This window comes from Austrofundulus limnaeus, unplaced genomic scaffold, assembly GCF_001266775.1.
Source record: "Austrofundulus limnaeus strain Quisiro unplaced genomic scaffold, Austrofundulus_limnaeus-1.0 Scaffold10, whole genome shotgun sequence".
Taxonomy (NCBI): domain Eukaryota; kingdom Metazoa; phylum Chordata; class Actinopteri; order Cyprinodontiformes; family Rivulidae; genus Austrofundulus; species Austrofundulus limnaeus.
Genome location: NW_013952412.1, coordinates 570,411 through 586,368, shown reverse-complemented (window position 1 = coordinate 586,368; position 15,958 = coordinate 570,411). Strand labels below are relative to the sequence as shown.

Genomic DNA, 15,958 nt, shown 5'->3' with positions numbered 1-15,958 from the left:
CTCTCTCTCTACACACACACACACACACACACACACACACACACACACACACACACACACACACACACACACACACACACCAGCAGTACGTCCTGCACAGCGGGAGGGGAGGAGGGGAAAGAAAGGCAGCGGGGCAGCTTCAGCCCGAACCCACATGTCAACTTGTACAGATTATCTGTAAATTATAAAGATCTGACATCATTTTGCAGGTATACGGACATATAGAGCAATCTCACGGATTTTTTCAAGTCTTACGGATATTTTAAAAACCTCATTTTCAAATTTATCTAACATGTCAGAGCCTATAGGATGATTTAAAATACAATAAATAACATCAAACAGCCATCTTCCAACCCGTTCTGCCGCTAGAAATAAGTTACTTTTTCCTCTCTCCTTTCCTTTAGCAGGCGCTTTCATGTCCACAGCTGACCCCCACCCCTCACGGGTGCGAGTTGTAAGGACTTTTTGCAAAATTTATGGATTTTTTTGGGCTCTTTACACAGGTAAACATCCAAAGAGGTTGAAATGTATGCGAACTGGACCGAACTTCAGTCAAACAAGACCCAACACTATTATTCCTGATTTAAACTAGCGATCTCGTAGCAGCTGCAGCTGTATGCTTTTATTTTTTTTCTGTCAGGCTGTCGGAGCGCTCCACCTCCTCTGTCCAGTGCTGGTGTGGGGTGAAAATCCTCCACCTCAGACCGTTCAGAGATGTAACTGTCTGCGATACTGTGGTCACTCTCCATGTAGCATCAATTATGCTAATGCTAGCTGCCTGTCGCGTTCTCTCGTCCTGGCCACACCTCCGCTCTCTAACCCCCCTTCCCTACCCACTTTGATGCATTTTTCAAATTTCGTCTTGGGGCGGAGTTATCTTTTCACAGTGGGGGTAAGATACACTTTAAATGGATTATTTATGCAAGTTTAAAGTCAACTTCAGTAACATGAATCTTACAATCAGTCAATATTTGCAGAAATGTTGTTTACAGAGTTTCATAAGAGCAGTAAAGAGATCTATGAAATAAAGAGGTGAAAACATGCACACAACAACACTGATAAAAATAGTGATAAGATAAACAGGATACCAATAAATAAAAGAAGCAATCGTTACCAATTTATAATGAGATCTCTCTCTGATAATAAAGTAACACATGGCCCCTTTTAAACTGATTTTATTATAAAACATGTACCTCTCCTCCGTTTACGTAGTCCAGGACAAAGTAGAGTTTCTCTGCGGTCTGGAAGGAGTAGTGAAGTCGAACCAGAAACGGGTGTTTCAGACTCTTCAGCAGCACGTTCCTCTCTGCCATGATGTTCTTTTGCTATAAACAGAAGGAACAAAAACCTTAAACAAGGAACACACTTTCGCCATTGAGAATTTTCACATCACGGTAAATGTGCTTTATTGTGTATAAATGATTTGAAGTACGTTTGACAATCTAAAATTAACAAAGAGGTGTGATGTTTAGTATACGGAATGATGCTGTTTCTTCCTGGTTAATTATCCGGATGTTTCCCAGCACTACCCGCAGTTCACGCACTATTGATGCTTCTGTATTATTGATTTGGTCCATGTATGTCACATAGTTTAAAACATTTCCTGTTCCTCTCATTTTACTGTATACTGTAACTAACATGATAGCTAAATCCACAATGCAGCAATTAAACTGGTGTCTGTCAAACAAATGTTTTAAATAAAAGAGCAAAACAAACTTCATAGTCATAAAATTAGCTATAAATGCTGATGTCAGATAGTTGTCAGTTCTTTACAGAACATAAATGTGTACAACATATAGACACTACAGTTCAGATATTTTATTTTTATTAGTAATGTAATATTTCAATTATACTTTAGAATTTTAGAAATTCCAATTTGTTTGTTTGTTTGTTTGTGTGTGTGAAATACATGATAATAAAAATTAAAATGTTTTGTAGTTTTTATACTTAAGGCTTATTAATTCAAACTATTTTTTATGAACTGTTTTATAGTTATCTTAATAAAACTTGCTCCACAACAAAATGAATAAATAAATAAAAGAACCTGTCATTTCTGAGAAAAAACTGGAACCAATAAAAGTACATTAGAATCACTTTTTAGGTCCTCACAAAATAAATCACAATAATCCAATGAAAAAACTGAAAATGACAGAAAATTTCTTTTCAAATTTAAGTTTCATGTAATCAGTGCATTTGATCAGATATTCTCTTTGTGTCCGACAAACAAAAGCGGTCCAGTTGATTTTCTGTGGGTTGTAAAATGTGTCCTTTGTACAGAACAAGCTACAGATTAGATAAGATACAGATCTGGTCAGAAGACTGTTTACAAATAACTTTAACAGACACAAACAGATTTTCCTCTTGGTCTGCTTCCAGATATTTTCCACCTTTATCTTCTTAACCTTTAAAAGTTGGGTAGTGTTCAAGTTTTAGTTGGTGAACACACACAAAGAAAAAAAAAACATTTTTATCATGGTACTAATCACTAAGCAATTTAGTAATTTCATCTGCGTTCAGTCCGAAATGATTCCCCTTTTGATCAAAACTGCCGATAAAGAAAAAAAATACCTCTTTCTTCTTGAGGATGATTTTCTTCTGCAGCACTTTCACAGCGTAGAACTTGCCGTCGGCTTTGTGCTTGGCAAGCAGGACCTGCATGATGGTTTGCTCGTTAATGGTTTGTTTTGTAAATATCTTGCACCAGCAGCATCTTGGCGCACACTGCTGTCAGGACGTTTCATCAAAATATAAAAAAATAAAATAAAAGCAATGCACGCAGCATAGGGAGGTGATGTGTGGAAACAGCTGATACTGAGGGAAAAAAAGGTGCTGACCGAAGGGCTGAATATCTACAGCGATACGAGTTAAACTATTAAATAAAAGCAGAAAAAAATACAAGAGTAATAGTACTGTCTTTAAATTAAGTAATCATAGTAACTAAAACCCTAAGCATGATTTTCCTCACAACAATCCTGAATACATGGGTTTATTAAGTTTATACATGGTTGTTTTATGGTGCAAGGTCAGGTTTACTGATAATGATGGTGTGTTATAGATGGACAGTGATCTTAAAATAAAATAGTTCTACTAATACAAGCGTAAATCCAACAGAAACAGTTTCAGCACACCATCAAAGCTTGACAGCGACAGGATTGGGGTAAAGTGAGACAAATCCAAAAACATCAGTATAACAGCTAAATATTTGTTTCTGGGGCACAAAGTGACAGAAGAAGGCTAAAAATAGGTCGTCGTTCATAAAAAGCTCTGTATCTCCTGTCCACATAGAACCACCAGAGAGGAAGTACCGTATTTAAAAGTAACAGCTTTGGGAAAACATACCCGATTGTCTTATCAAAAACTCTGTTTGTGTGTGGAGGAGAGGTCTCAGTTTTTAAAAATATTTGGAGAAGTGTAGCCAAAGTCTTGCTGACGAATAAGTGGCCACGGTTCAACATTATCAATAATTTCTTCAAAGATGTGGGAATAAAGTCCAGAGGATGTGTAGTGGCTAACCCTTTCAGCTGATATTAAAAGGCAAACAGCCTAAAACTGATCAATAGCAGAAGATAACTGAATATGAGCAGAGGGAATAACACACAAGACCTGATTACAGAAGTCTTCTCATAAAATATAAATTACAAACTTTTACACAATGCTGTTTTTTACTGAGAGGTAAGCAGCCATCAGAGATTCAAGTATATAAAAAAATAAAAAAGATCAGATTAAATCTAGAGCACCACATTTACAGGTGAGGCTTTTAACGAAAGAAAATTTAACATTCTAAAAAATCACAAGTGGCCTCAGTGAATTCTACAGTTAATGATTTATGAACTTGTTTTGATCACTTGCCCTTCTAGTAATATTAAGAGCAGGGCGCTGTCTTGAAACTTTTATTGTTATTTTACTGTTCTGTCTCACAAGGTCAGCACAAGAAAATTCCTGCAGACCTGAATACACGACTGCAACTGGAAACTCAACAAAAAAAAAAAAAAAAAAACCTCAGTAAAGAAAATTTGTGCATCTTCCATAAGAGGCTATATTTCTAAGAACTCAGCCTAAAGAGATAAGATGCAAACGAAAAGTGCTTTGTCCAAGAACACATTCTTGTAGGACTAGAATGAATAAGGTTTTAGATACTAATAAAATGAAAAAATTGTTTGATCAGCAGGATTTAAATCATCCAAAAAGAGTTATTTTACAACACTGCACCTTGCGTCAGTCTGGAAATCTGAGGCGTACAGGTATGATATATGATCTGAAAGGCTAATAATAAAACTACAGGTAGATGCACTCATCAACAAGGAAATAAATAAATAAAGTGTTCCAGGTTTACCTTTCCAAAGGTGCCTTTACCAATGACGGCCAGGAAGTCAAAGTCAGTGGGTCTGGCACTAAAGAAAAGAAATAATAATTTATTCAATTAATTATGTGTTTTGTAAAAAAATACAAGACGTATTTTCCCTCAGACACTATTGATCAACATTATACTTTGTAAGATTAGGCTGTAAAACATTATCTAATCGTGACTTTACCTGCCAGCAGGAAGATAGACTGTGTACAAATGAAAGAAACTATAATGAACTCTATCCAACCAAAGGTGTGGTTGAAAACCAAAGCTCAATCCAAGGACAACTGGAGTTAAACTCCCTGAGGTTGTGAATGGACACAAAATAAGCAAATTTCACTCAGCTTAATAAATGTCTATCGCTGCTTTCACAGCTTGTTAAAGATTACATAAAAAGGCTGCAGGGAAACATTTTATGGGCAGATGTGACAAAAGTAAAACTGGGGGTCGTGTGGCAAGAAAATCAACTCAGAGTCCAACCACACACACTTTTTTTTCTGTGCAAGGTCACGGTGAGCTGGTGTTTATATCCAGCAATCACAGGGATGGGGGACAACTAAAGGAGAAAATTAATGCGAAATCCAACTTTTTAGCCATTAAATACATTTTATTTTGTACATTCTCCTCTAACTCTGGGTCAGACTCTGGCTCCAACATGTAAGACTGGATGGGCAGGTCTTCTGTTGTTGACATCTTTAAATCAAAATGTGTTTTATTTATTTATTTATTTGTTTATTTTTGCTGTGCTAGATAATCTTGTCTCTGCTAACAAACTACAAAAATGGCCTAACAGGGTGAAGCAGACTGGTAGTTATGCTGCATTCCGGTTATACTCGGAGGTCAGAATTTTGGACTTTCGAGTTGAAATATCAAAAGCCACAACAGTCGTAATTTGTAGTCGGCAAGTCGCTGCAACATGACCATACCCGAGCACACGCGACGTCATCATTTCAACATGTCTGCTACTCGCATCATCAGAGACTGAAACTCTGACTTTTACATTTTTTCGCAGTTCTGTGTTGTTTAATTTACATTACATCAGTCATACTGGTAGTAAATTACAGCATTTAGGTGATGTTTTAATGCTTTGTAAATGCCACGTAGAGCACTACTGTTGTGTTATTGTTGCATTATTCGGTTAGAGCAAGAAATAAAAATGTTTTTTTCCAACGTTCTGACAAGATGGAAACTGGAATGACTTCATACTTCAGTTCGACTTCATAATTACAAATTCTGCTGCAACTGGGAAGCAGCATTAAACCTGGGGGGGCAGGGTGTGAAGTGCCTCCTTTGCATTTAAAGAGGCTTGTGGAGCTACAATAACAAGGACTGAATGATTTAAATGCGATAATGAAGGATTTAAAAGCAGGATTTGTCCACTTAACGTGGATGGTTTTGGTCTGTGGGAGGAAACCAGAGTTGCCAGATAAAACCCACGTGTGCACGGACAGAATGTATAAACTCCACCCACAAATGGTGCAACCTCTATTCAATGAAACCACAGCTCTAACCAAAGTTCAGCCACAACCTATAATAAAAGCCTCAAAATAATAACGTGGGACGGACAAGCCTCTCAAACCTTTTTGAGAAGCCAGCGTCACTAAAGAGTTACAGTTTTTCTGTAAGAAAGTACTACTTTTTAAGCAACACCAGATACTTATAGCAATTTTTTGCAAAGTTTTCCTCCTCACAGATCAGTGATGTTGCAGCGCTTTCCTCAATTTATAGAAGTACAGTATAATATATCAGGTTTATTTAATCTGCTGTTCATATTAGACGTTCAGTTTATGCAAAAAATGTAAAAGGAAATGTTCACAAACTTATCAGTACTGTGGGTCACGATATAAAGCGATTACTTGTAGTTTTGTTTTGTTTTGTCGTTTTTAACTGAAATGAGATCCTCCTGAGTTTATTTAAATAGTTATTACATTTATAACTGTGCTTTTTGCTGGGCTGATAAAGTTACGTTCTAAAAATAAATGAAACTGACTGTGGGTTTGCAGAGGGTCCCAAATTGACTTCGTCGTGAGAGGGAGAGGACGGTGACCGCTGCTGGAAATAAAAAAATAAAAACATGTGTTTTAATGATATAATAAACATCAATTATAAAACACTTCAATTAAACAGAACACTTTGTTTTGCTTGGTCAGCATTCAGACGACTCTTTACAGCTAAAGTCAAAAAGTTTGTTGAAACAGTCTAAAAACTTGAATAACAAGTCTTGTTCTCTTCTTTCTCTGTAGTCTGGTAAATAATGGACGTCACAACTAACACACTAACATCTAACTTTGTACTTAAAATAACTGACAGACAATAACACTTTCAAACTGTGTGAATTATTTTGCAAAAAATGGACATAATTTGATGTGAAATCTCTTCTAAAAATAAAACACTACACCCATTTACAAGTGACTCAACAACACATTTTAACACTTTTGACTTTGAGCCACAAAGATGATCTCACTGGAGGATGCACAACAAAACAAACACACATTTTGAATATTTAAGATTTTTGAGATGTTTTACGTTTTAAGTGGTTAAATCTCAAAGCGTCTGTTGAACAAACAAACATTCTTAAGATAGAAATCTTAAAAGCATGTTCCATGTCATGTGTTCCAACAGGCTGCAAAAGACAAATATAAGGATCAAAATAATTTCAACACTTACATTACAGTGTGCCATGGTTCTTTTTATTCAGACCCACCCCTGGAGACTCGCCTGGAGCATCAGTGTTTCGTTTGAACCTGTGAGAGAAAAGTTTAGGATTTTAACGCCTCAGACTCTTGAGAAAACCGGCGTCCGACTTCTTCAGCTGTGATCCGAGTTGTGTTTTGTGTGCAAAAACAATATATTTATCATCTGCTGACTTCTTCGTGACACCCGAAGGATCCAGACGAGCTGGTAGTTCTTGTTTACCAGGAACGAGATGCTGGACAAAACAATGAGGAATACTGTGTGTGCGTATTAGATAATTGGGTTCATGAATTCGTCATGTTGGAGAGACGTCAGTAATTACAAAGTCACAATAAGGATACCCGGCTCCTTTTGCGATAGCAGAAAAAGACACCGCTCTCCCAAAATTGGTAAAGAAATAGATTTCTTTTTAATTCAAGTTCTGCTATGAATTGTGTGTAAAGTGACATCTTAAATTTGAGAAGCATTTTGTTGAAATATGAAAGATTCCAGATGTTGACAAAGTGAATATCTGCGAACCTTACACTACCTTGGTGTTCCCCCCCCCCCCCCCCCCCAAAAAAAAAATATTGAAGGAGTAAAACAAAGGTAAATGCTCTGTGTCTTCAGATGGACCCTGACCAGAAACTCTTCCACTAAATACCAGGAAACACAGTACAAAGTGTTCTCATCAGCTGATAATGAACACAGAGACGTGTACCTGATCTGAGACCATTGTTGTTGTTATAAACACTATTTGTTTGTTTTTAGCAATTCGTAGAAGAAAAAAAAAAGAAGTAGGCATGTTGAGGAGCAGTATCTGCACCTGGCAGATCATTTACAGGAAGCTGAAAGAATAGAAAATATTTCCAAAAGCTTAAGTACTGTTTAATGCATGCAACAACTACAACAAAATCAAAAAATACTGCCTGAATCTTTATCAGAATGAATTCAAAATAAGTACAAAAATAAATAAGAGTCAGTGAAGTTTTGAACTAGTCACCTTTTCAAAGGTTTATTCTTTATCTTTAAAATCTCTTAACTGGTTATTTATTGGAGACCCCATAAAAACAATAATGCCATAATTTTGTTGATTCTGCATGACTGACTAGAAATTATTTGTCTGGAAAAAACATGAAAAAGTATATTAAAGACCATAATAATACTAAGTTTTAAAACAATTAACATGACAATGAGATGATTGCTACACTCAGAAATTGAATATGAAGAAAACGAGAATCTAAAAGTAGTTTAGTCAAAGGTTTTCATGACTAAATAAAACTATTAGTAAATGTCCAGTTTGCTGACCTGAGTGCAGAGGAGGAGGCAGTCCGCTCAGCTCCGGACTCTGCTGCAGCCAGGGCGGACAGCAGCAGCAGCTTCGCTCGGGTCTGACTGACTTTTTCTTTTTAAAACACGACGCAAAATCAGCAGGTCCACTGAAGCAGAGTGAATTATTGATGAGAAGATGAGTTGGAAAAGTTAGGCGGAGCGACGTCTGCCCGCCCCGCACTGTTCATATACTCACTTCCGGTGTTTTTTTTTGTTTTCAAAATAAAAGTTTATTATTTTAACAAAATTAGACGAATAAATAATAAAACGAATTATATAAATTCTTATTTATTATGATATATGAAATATGATTAAATTTTCTAATTAAATTGACTTGTGAAACAAGTAAAACACGAAGGCTGAATTTCTGCCTTGGTGAATTTCCGTTTTGGACACACCCCCTGTGACTTTTTAAACATCATAGCCAGCTAGTTAGCCTAGCTTAGCATAAAAACTTGCCTTTAAATTGACCAAATATGATAAACAGGTAATTCTTTTATAAAACAGTTTTAGCAGTGGTTATGTTTTGCTCTACAAATAAAATGGGACTGTTTATTGAAGAGTTTGTGAACTTTTATAGGAAGTGCCCTTGATTCGAAGCGGTTTAGCTAGGAGCTCAAATTTCTCAAAATGGAAAAAACAGGCTGCATTTATGTAGCTTAGCATTTTGTAACAATTACTTCTTTTTCCCGAATATAAACATATTGTAAAAAAATGTTAACTCACAAAGAAAACAGATTTCCTCACAATTAAAAATATACAAATAATAAAATCCAGCTTAGGCACATCAAAATACGGAAATCTTGAAATCTTTGTGAAAAGAGACGTTTTAAAAACCATATTTGATTTGCTTATGTGTTTTCATAATTTGTTAAAACATCAATAGGTAATTTTACAAATTCTAGTCTGTATTTTGGCAGAAATAGTAGATTATCAGTAACACCTGACATTTTTGAACACAGGAAGGATGTGGAAGGAGTTGTCACCAATTACAACCAACTCTTAGGTTAATAGAGGGATAAGATATAAACAAAGTGAGTTTATAGTCAACAGTTCTTTGCACACAAACTTGCTTAGCAGAATAAAAAAATGTATTTCTTCTTCACTCAGTTAAAACAAGAGACAGCATTGCAATCACCAGACATGATCTGATTTGATTCATATGGATTTAATGGCCTTTATGACTCCACAGTATTTCCATACACCCCACCAGAGACAAAAATAAAATATTCCAAGAGCCCTTAAAACATAAATCTCTTATCACACAATATCAACTGTGTTTGAACCACTTCTGACATAAAATGTAAACATGAACACACTCTGAACGGAGCGTCTGTCACACACAAACTGTGACCAGCTCTGCTTTTTTATAACAAACACACATTTATAGAGCTAAAAATGTGGATTTTTGCACTCTCTGGTGACCTCTCGTGGTAATATAATTTTGTAAAATGAATTTAGGTTTCACATTTGTGCTAAGATGCCAAGCAGAGTTGCTTTCATCCATTAAGTGTTTCCAAAAAAAATAAATCTTAATATGTTTTTTTTTCTTTGTAGAGTTTAAAAACGCAGACCCTGTTTTTTTATCGGTCTGACTCGCATTTGAAAGCAGCGTAACGTTTTAAACGTTACGACTCCTCCGTAATAAGAACCTTTATTACAAACAACTAATACACCTAATCAATAATATCACTAATAATTCAGGTTGTCTTTGCAAGAAACCTGCACCAGTCTGAATAAAGCAACTTTATCTTTTTCCATGTTATACTGTTACAGTGCAACAGTCAGGGGCTGTACTGATTACTTCCCTCACGTCTTTATTGCACATATTTGAAGCTCATAAGAGCCTCTCTGACTGCAATTAACTCCTCCTGTTAAACATTCCTTACATTTTCCCCACAAGTGTCCACACCTCACATCTCTCTTCTTTTATTATCGCCCACCGCCGAAAGATGATGTTTTTGCTCGTGTCTCTCTGTTAGCAAAATATCTTGTGAACCAATTAATAAACTTGAATGAATATTGCAGGAAATAATCACTGGATGTGTGCATGAAAGATTAACTTTTAGAGTCAACTGGATCCAAGATGGCTGCCACAGCCAACTGACCTAAAAACATTTAAAAGCATCAAAATGGCCATAACACAAAATTTGTTGTGGTGGTAGCTAAGATCGCAAATTACATTACGGACAAAAACAACTGTCATTTCTCACAATAAGACGATCTTGCTCTAAATATCTGGATGGAGAGACGGCGGGCGATATGCATTCCTTCAAAGATACCTATAACTGTAATCTCCTAGATTCACATGACTGCATTAAATAACTTGTTTGTTTGTTTTCTCCATCTGTAACGCTGGATTCAGTCTCTAACATTGTGCAAATCTGTGGCTTTCATTAAACTTCTCCATTTAGGACAAGGCAACATCAGGAAAGATGTGATTTTAACAAATTTTCTACCAAAAACAGTTAAAAGTGCTTACGTAGACAACATTTTTAACTATCTTTTCTCGTTTATTTCAATTTTTTATGTTTGATTTGAAATCGTGTTTCTGGAGATGCTTCAAGTTTTATCCAGATGCTGATCTTGATCTTTTAAAGTTTTGTAATAACCAAACTAAACTGTCGTGTAAACCACCGTCCTTCCCCCAGTGTTTCAGTAGCACATTTTTCAATTATTCCTAAAAATATATATATATATATCTACTTCACAGCTTATTCCTCCCTGATTTGGCCTCCTCTCCCTCTCTCTGATGGGCACAGGACACCAAACACATGAAAAAAAATATACTCAGGGTTTTTACCCTGCAACAAAATGAATTTGGCACAAGATGATCAGCAGACCGACCCCCCTCCCACCCCCCACCCCACCCCACACACACACTTTGTCCCAGCGAGCAGAGGCGGGATCACTTCAGTCCCTCGTCTGTCGTCTTGAACATGAGAATGGCGTTGGAGATCTTGAGGGCGGGGCCTAGTTTGATGCTCATGATCTTCACAATGTCAGTCTGAGTAAGCAGCAGCAAAGCTTCCCCGTCAATCATCTGGAGAGAGGAGGAGTGTGAGCAAGGAGTGTGCAGCAGCTGGACAAAAACCTGTCGACCTGGTGGTCTCACCTCTTCTTTGAAGAGACGAGCCTGTTCTTCGCATCCGATCAGGTTCTGGACAAACAGGAAGACCTGCAGCGAGGACAGGCGACTGTTCGCAAGAACTCAAACACATGAATAAACACGACAGTAAGGCATAAAGGCTCACTCACCTCTTCGACGCTCCACGTTGCCACCTGGCTGGCGTGAATGCCCTGAACGCCGGGCAGCAGCTTACAGTGCTGCTCCCAGCAGAGAGACAGGGTCCGGTCCGACTGACCGCTTAAAGCTGACATGAACAGAGATGGGTACACGCCCTCTGAGGACAAGTCTGTGGACAAACTGACTGGTTAGGGTGCACGCCACCTGGGTAAAATGCATCGATGGTAAACATGAACGCCGGGAAGACTCACTTTGGTAGTCCCTCTGCTGGGTCTTTCTGTACTTAGGAGGACGACCAATCCTAATCAGAAGAACACATAGTTGAGACCAAATAAACCCTGCAGGGTTATGTACACACACACACACACACACACACACACACATGTGTGTGTGTGTGTGTGTGTGCGTGTGTGCTTGCGTGCGTGTGTGCGTATGGATGTATGTATGGATGTATGTATGTATGTGTGTGTATATGTGTGTATGTTTGTATGTGAATGTGTCTGGCTGTGTGTTTGTGTGTTTTGTGTATATTACTTAGCAAGGTTGTAATTATTGTACGTATGTGTGGATGTGTATATGTGTGTGGATGTGTATGTGTATATATGTCTATGTGTATATGTGTGTGTGTGTGTGTGTGTNCACACACACACACACACACACACACACACACACACACACACACATACACACACACCTGCCACGGTAATGAGCCTTCTTTGTCCTCTGGCCGAAGAAGAAGCTCCTCTTGCACTCCGAGTCGGACAGCTCGGCCTTCAGCCTGCCCTGGTTCCGCTCTGCCAGCGGGCAGCCCGATATGCAGTGATGGGCAGTGAAACGGCCGGTCACATGACCTGAACCGTCACAACCTGGAGTCGGACACTTCCTGTTTCGAAGGTAGAGCACCAAATGAATATCTGCATACGGTGAACTTCAAAACTCACTAAATTGAACATTTTGCTCTTTAAACATTTGATTAACACTTAGTTTTCATGGAAATATTTTCAGAATATCTTCATTTTACCGTGCTTTTAGCTTGACTCAAAACTGAATGCTATTTCTTCATTTATTCCTACTCAGATTAACTCTATAGAAATTGTACTGGTGCTCCTTGTGTTGGTCCGCTTTCCTGGGTCCGGCCTAACTAAAACCTGAAAGCTTTGTCATGTAGAATAAACAAACAGGATGTTAGTGTGGTGAGTTCAGTTCTGACCTGTTGTGGAAGCTGTACTTGTTGGCTCTGGGGTGGCTGATGGGTTTACAGGGAACAGTGGAGGGGTAAGTGAGCTGACCCGCTGTGGGAGCCTCTCTCACACCTTCATACGTGCAGATAGAGATCAATATTCACATGTGGAGAAATAAATACACAAACGGTAATGTTCACTCAAGCAATAATCTTGTAATATTTGGAGAAAATAAACAGATTTTCTATCAGCAACAGCTTGAATAGTCACCATGTTAATTATGTTGTAAATGCATCAGAACATTCAGCTCATACAGGAGATGGGTGCTCTGGGTTTTATTTAACTTTTTTGCAACAATTATACTTTTCAAAATATTTACCTTGTTTACAAATATTTTCCCCACAGATCTATTCAGTCTCTTCAAAAACAGTTCAGAAAACTCAATCTATTTTTGTCTTTTGCTTATTTTAGCCAATTCTTTAGCTTTTAGATACTACTTTGCTAATTGGATCTTTTAGCTATACCTTTTGGCTACTTTTAACATCTAGCAAGTCTTTTGATATTTGTAACTAGTATCTTTGCCATTTAAGCTTTTAGTTAGCCTTACGCTACTTTTAGCTAGCAGTTTTGATCTTTTTCAGCTTCTTCATTAGCATGGTGGGCATGGTTCAGCTAACAGGTAGTAGCGGCGCTAATTTGTCATATTTGCTTTTACAATAATTTCGAAAATTGTTAGCGGACCAATTAGCTTCTGATAAATGAGGTTTTGCCAACTTTAGGTCCGCTAACAGCTAACTAACAAATTAACATCAATAGGTTTGTGTCAGTCCCACCCAAGGAGGTTCTATAGAACAGCTGGCAACTGACAGAAACCACGTGAGCGTGTGATCGGCTGTAGAAGCTAACAGCTAACGCAAATGTCTGTATTTACCATTACTGTATATGTTGGCAACAGAGCAAAAAAAAAGGACTGACAATGTAGAAATCATAAAAAATATTCTTAATAATATTGACACAATTATTAATATTATTTTACAGTTTATATAATTTATCTAATGTTTTAAATAATGTCAGAAAAGCTGTTTGTGTTATGATTTTATCAACAGAAGATAAACAGGAAAACGTCTCATTTCACAACACAAGTCAGCAGATTTGATCTTATTTAGCTCAATGTGATCGGAGCAGAACATAATGTAACAGTTTAAAATTAAAATCTTATAGTATAAATCTACTGTTTTATATGATCGTTCAATGAAATTAACATGGTTATTAATTTATTGTAAAAACATGACAGATAAATTGTGAATCCAGTTCAGCTGTTGTTTATCTATTAGTTTCTATGGAGGCTGTGAGCTGTTGCCCTGTTTGGTCCGTTTCTGCTCCTCCATGCTGTCACAGACACTACCAGTGGACGGGATAGGTGGGGCTCAGTCTAGTGTTCTTATTCAAGTCTATGGTCCCACCAGCTTAAAGCAGGGATAGGCAATCCTGGTCCTCGAGTGCCGCTGTCCTGCATGTTTTACGTTTCCCTGCTCCAACAAACCTGATCTGAATGAATGGAGATTAACAGGCTTCTGCAGAACTTGGAAGAAATAACTCAATCTCTGAATCAGGTGTGTCGGAGCAGAGAAACAAGTAAAACATGCAGGACAGCAGCACTCGAGGACCAGGATTGCGACCCATGGCTTAAAGGGACAAAGACATAAGGCACAGACTGATTTACAGTTGTCTAGCAGGTAGCCATAAGCTGTTAGTGTTAGCCTCCGCTAACATTTTTTTTTTACATGTTTACTGTTAGCTTCTGCTATATTTTTAGTTTTTTATTATCTGTGTCCACCATCTGTTCAGTAATCATTTAGCACTCAGCATTCAAACTGAATTTCCTCTCTTTGTTTCAGCTATTTTTCCACTTTCACTCCACAAGCTAAAGTGAACTCTGTCAGCTTCTACATTAACTGTCATTTAATTGTGAACCCAGGTTTTTAAAGTCACGTGTTGCTGGTTGCTACCATGTGGTTGTGTTTTGGTGTCCCGAGGAGGAACTTTTAGTGGATGACCGGTCGCCTCACACCAGCCTGCTGGATGTATGTCGGGGTGATCCGAGTCCATCCACTCATCGTAGACGTGACTCCAACCATCGTAGTGGACCTGGAAAAGGACACACGGATCTGAGTGTTGTAGTAGAGATGTTTAAAAATAAAAACACTGTATGGATCTGAGAGAGCTCGTTTAAATGAGCACATTGGCACCTTGATGCGATGCGTGTCGACTTCCTCCACCGTGGCGACTCTGATCAGACCAGGACTTCTTTTGTCCACAGCCTCTAGTTTCATCCGAGGCTGAAAACTGTGAGCTGGTCTCTAAAGACGGAGCAGAGGATGCTGGGAAATCCCATTTCACTGCACACAATAAAATATCTGGACAGTAAGCTGTGACGTGCAGGGGAGCCTGTGCGTCCTCACCACTTTGAAGGCATCTGCAGCCACAGCCTTAGAACCGGTCTCCTCCAGATACCGGGACCAGGAAAACCGGCCCGGATCTGGATAATCTGGTACAGCAAAAACAAAAAAACGAACAAAACCAGTCATTCCTGCATTTTTGATGAACTCTTCAACAGTTTTACAAATTAAAAAAAACTAATATTATGTATTCATTAGATTAATAAGCACTGGTCACCTTGGGGTGGTGTTAAAGGCAGGTTCTTCTCCTGGCACCAACCCACAGGATGGATGTATGGGCTGCTGGCATCACACCTGCAGAGATTCACAACAAAACAACAAAAACTGAAGTAAGTCTAGAAACTTCAGAGTTCAGATCAAAATATGTTGAGACAGACGTACAGTGAACCCTCACAAACTCACTTTTCACAGTTTATGGACTCAGTTTTTCGCAGATTTATTACTTCTAATCGTTTGTGTAATGTCACAGAAACCAAAAATATTGTAAATACGTTACAATAAAAAACACAGTTTTATTCTCTTTCTTACATTTTTGTGAATTTTCAAGCTAAATTATTATTATATAATTTACTAATCCATCTCCAGCTCCCAACAGCATTTCCGGCGTCTAACAGCTGCACAGTACTCATACATGTCAACCCCTTTGGACGTTTACCTTCATCATTACTCTGAGGAATCCCCTGTTTCACAAAAAATCCATAGTACTCACAAGGGGTGAGGG

General features: G+C 37.9%; 2 protein-coding genes and 1 long non-coding RNA gene across 5 annotated transcripts in view; 1 reads left to right on the top strand and 2 right to left on the bottom strand.

The window, feature by feature from the left end:
* Window positions 1-8,511, bottom strand: part of sgk2a (serum/glucocorticoid regulated kinase 2a) — a 13,369-nt gene extending 4,858 nt beyond the window's left edge. The window contains exons 1-6 of one of the 2 annotated variants that reach the window (XM_014001711.1): window positions 8,327-8,511; window positions 7,013-7,089; window positions 6,336-6,394; window positions 4,334-4,391; window positions 2,569-2,652; window positions 1,194-1,325 (exon numbers count right to left, since the gene is read on the bottom strand). In XM_014001711.1, the coding sequence (XP_013857165.1) occupies window positions 1,194-1,325; window positions 2,569-2,652; window positions 4,334-4,391; window positions 6,336-6,394; window positions 7,013-7,027 (348 nt within the window). In that variant the 5' untranslated portion in view covers window positions 7,028-7,089; window positions 8,327-8,511. Of the gene's footprint in view, window positions 1-1,193; window positions 1,326-2,568; window positions 2,653-4,333; window positions 4,392-6,335; window positions 6,398-7,012; window positions 7,090-8,326 lie in introns of both variants that reach the window. The other variant, XM_014001710.1, reaches the window with a different exon arrangement.
* LOC106513063 (uncharacterized) overlaps window positions 1-15,958 on the top strand; it is a 23,461-nt gene that overhangs the window by 3,365 nt on the left and 4,138 nt on the right. The window lies entirely within an intron of this gene.
* l3mbtl1 (L3MBTL histone methyl-lysine binding protein 1) overlaps window positions 9,498-15,958 on the bottom strand; it is a 12,456-nt gene continuing 5,995 nt past the window's right edge. For both annotated transcript variants that reach the window (XM_014001708.1, XM_014001709.1), the window contains exons 13-22: window positions 15,455-15,531; window positions 15,241-15,326; window positions 15,028-15,138; window positions 14,788-14,926; window positions 12,808-12,910; window positions 12,292-12,480; window positions 11,849-11,898; window positions 11,609-11,766; window positions 11,466-11,528; window positions 9,498-11,393 (exon numbers count right to left, since the gene is read on the bottom strand). In XM_014001708.1, coding sequence (XP_013857162.1) covers window positions 11,259-11,393; window positions 11,466-11,528; window positions 11,609-11,766; window positions 11,849-11,898; window positions 12,292-12,480; window positions 12,808-12,910; window positions 14,788-14,926; window positions 15,028-15,138; window positions 15,241-15,326; window positions 15,455-15,531 — 1,111 coding nt within the window. In that variant the 3' untranslated portion in view covers window positions 9,498-11,258. The remainder of the gene's footprint in view (window positions 11,394-11,465; window positions 11,529-11,608; window positions 11,767-11,848; window positions 11,899-12,291; window positions 12,481-12,807; window positions 12,911-14,787; window positions 14,927-15,027; window positions 15,139-15,240; window positions 15,327-15,454; window positions 15,532-15,958) is intronic.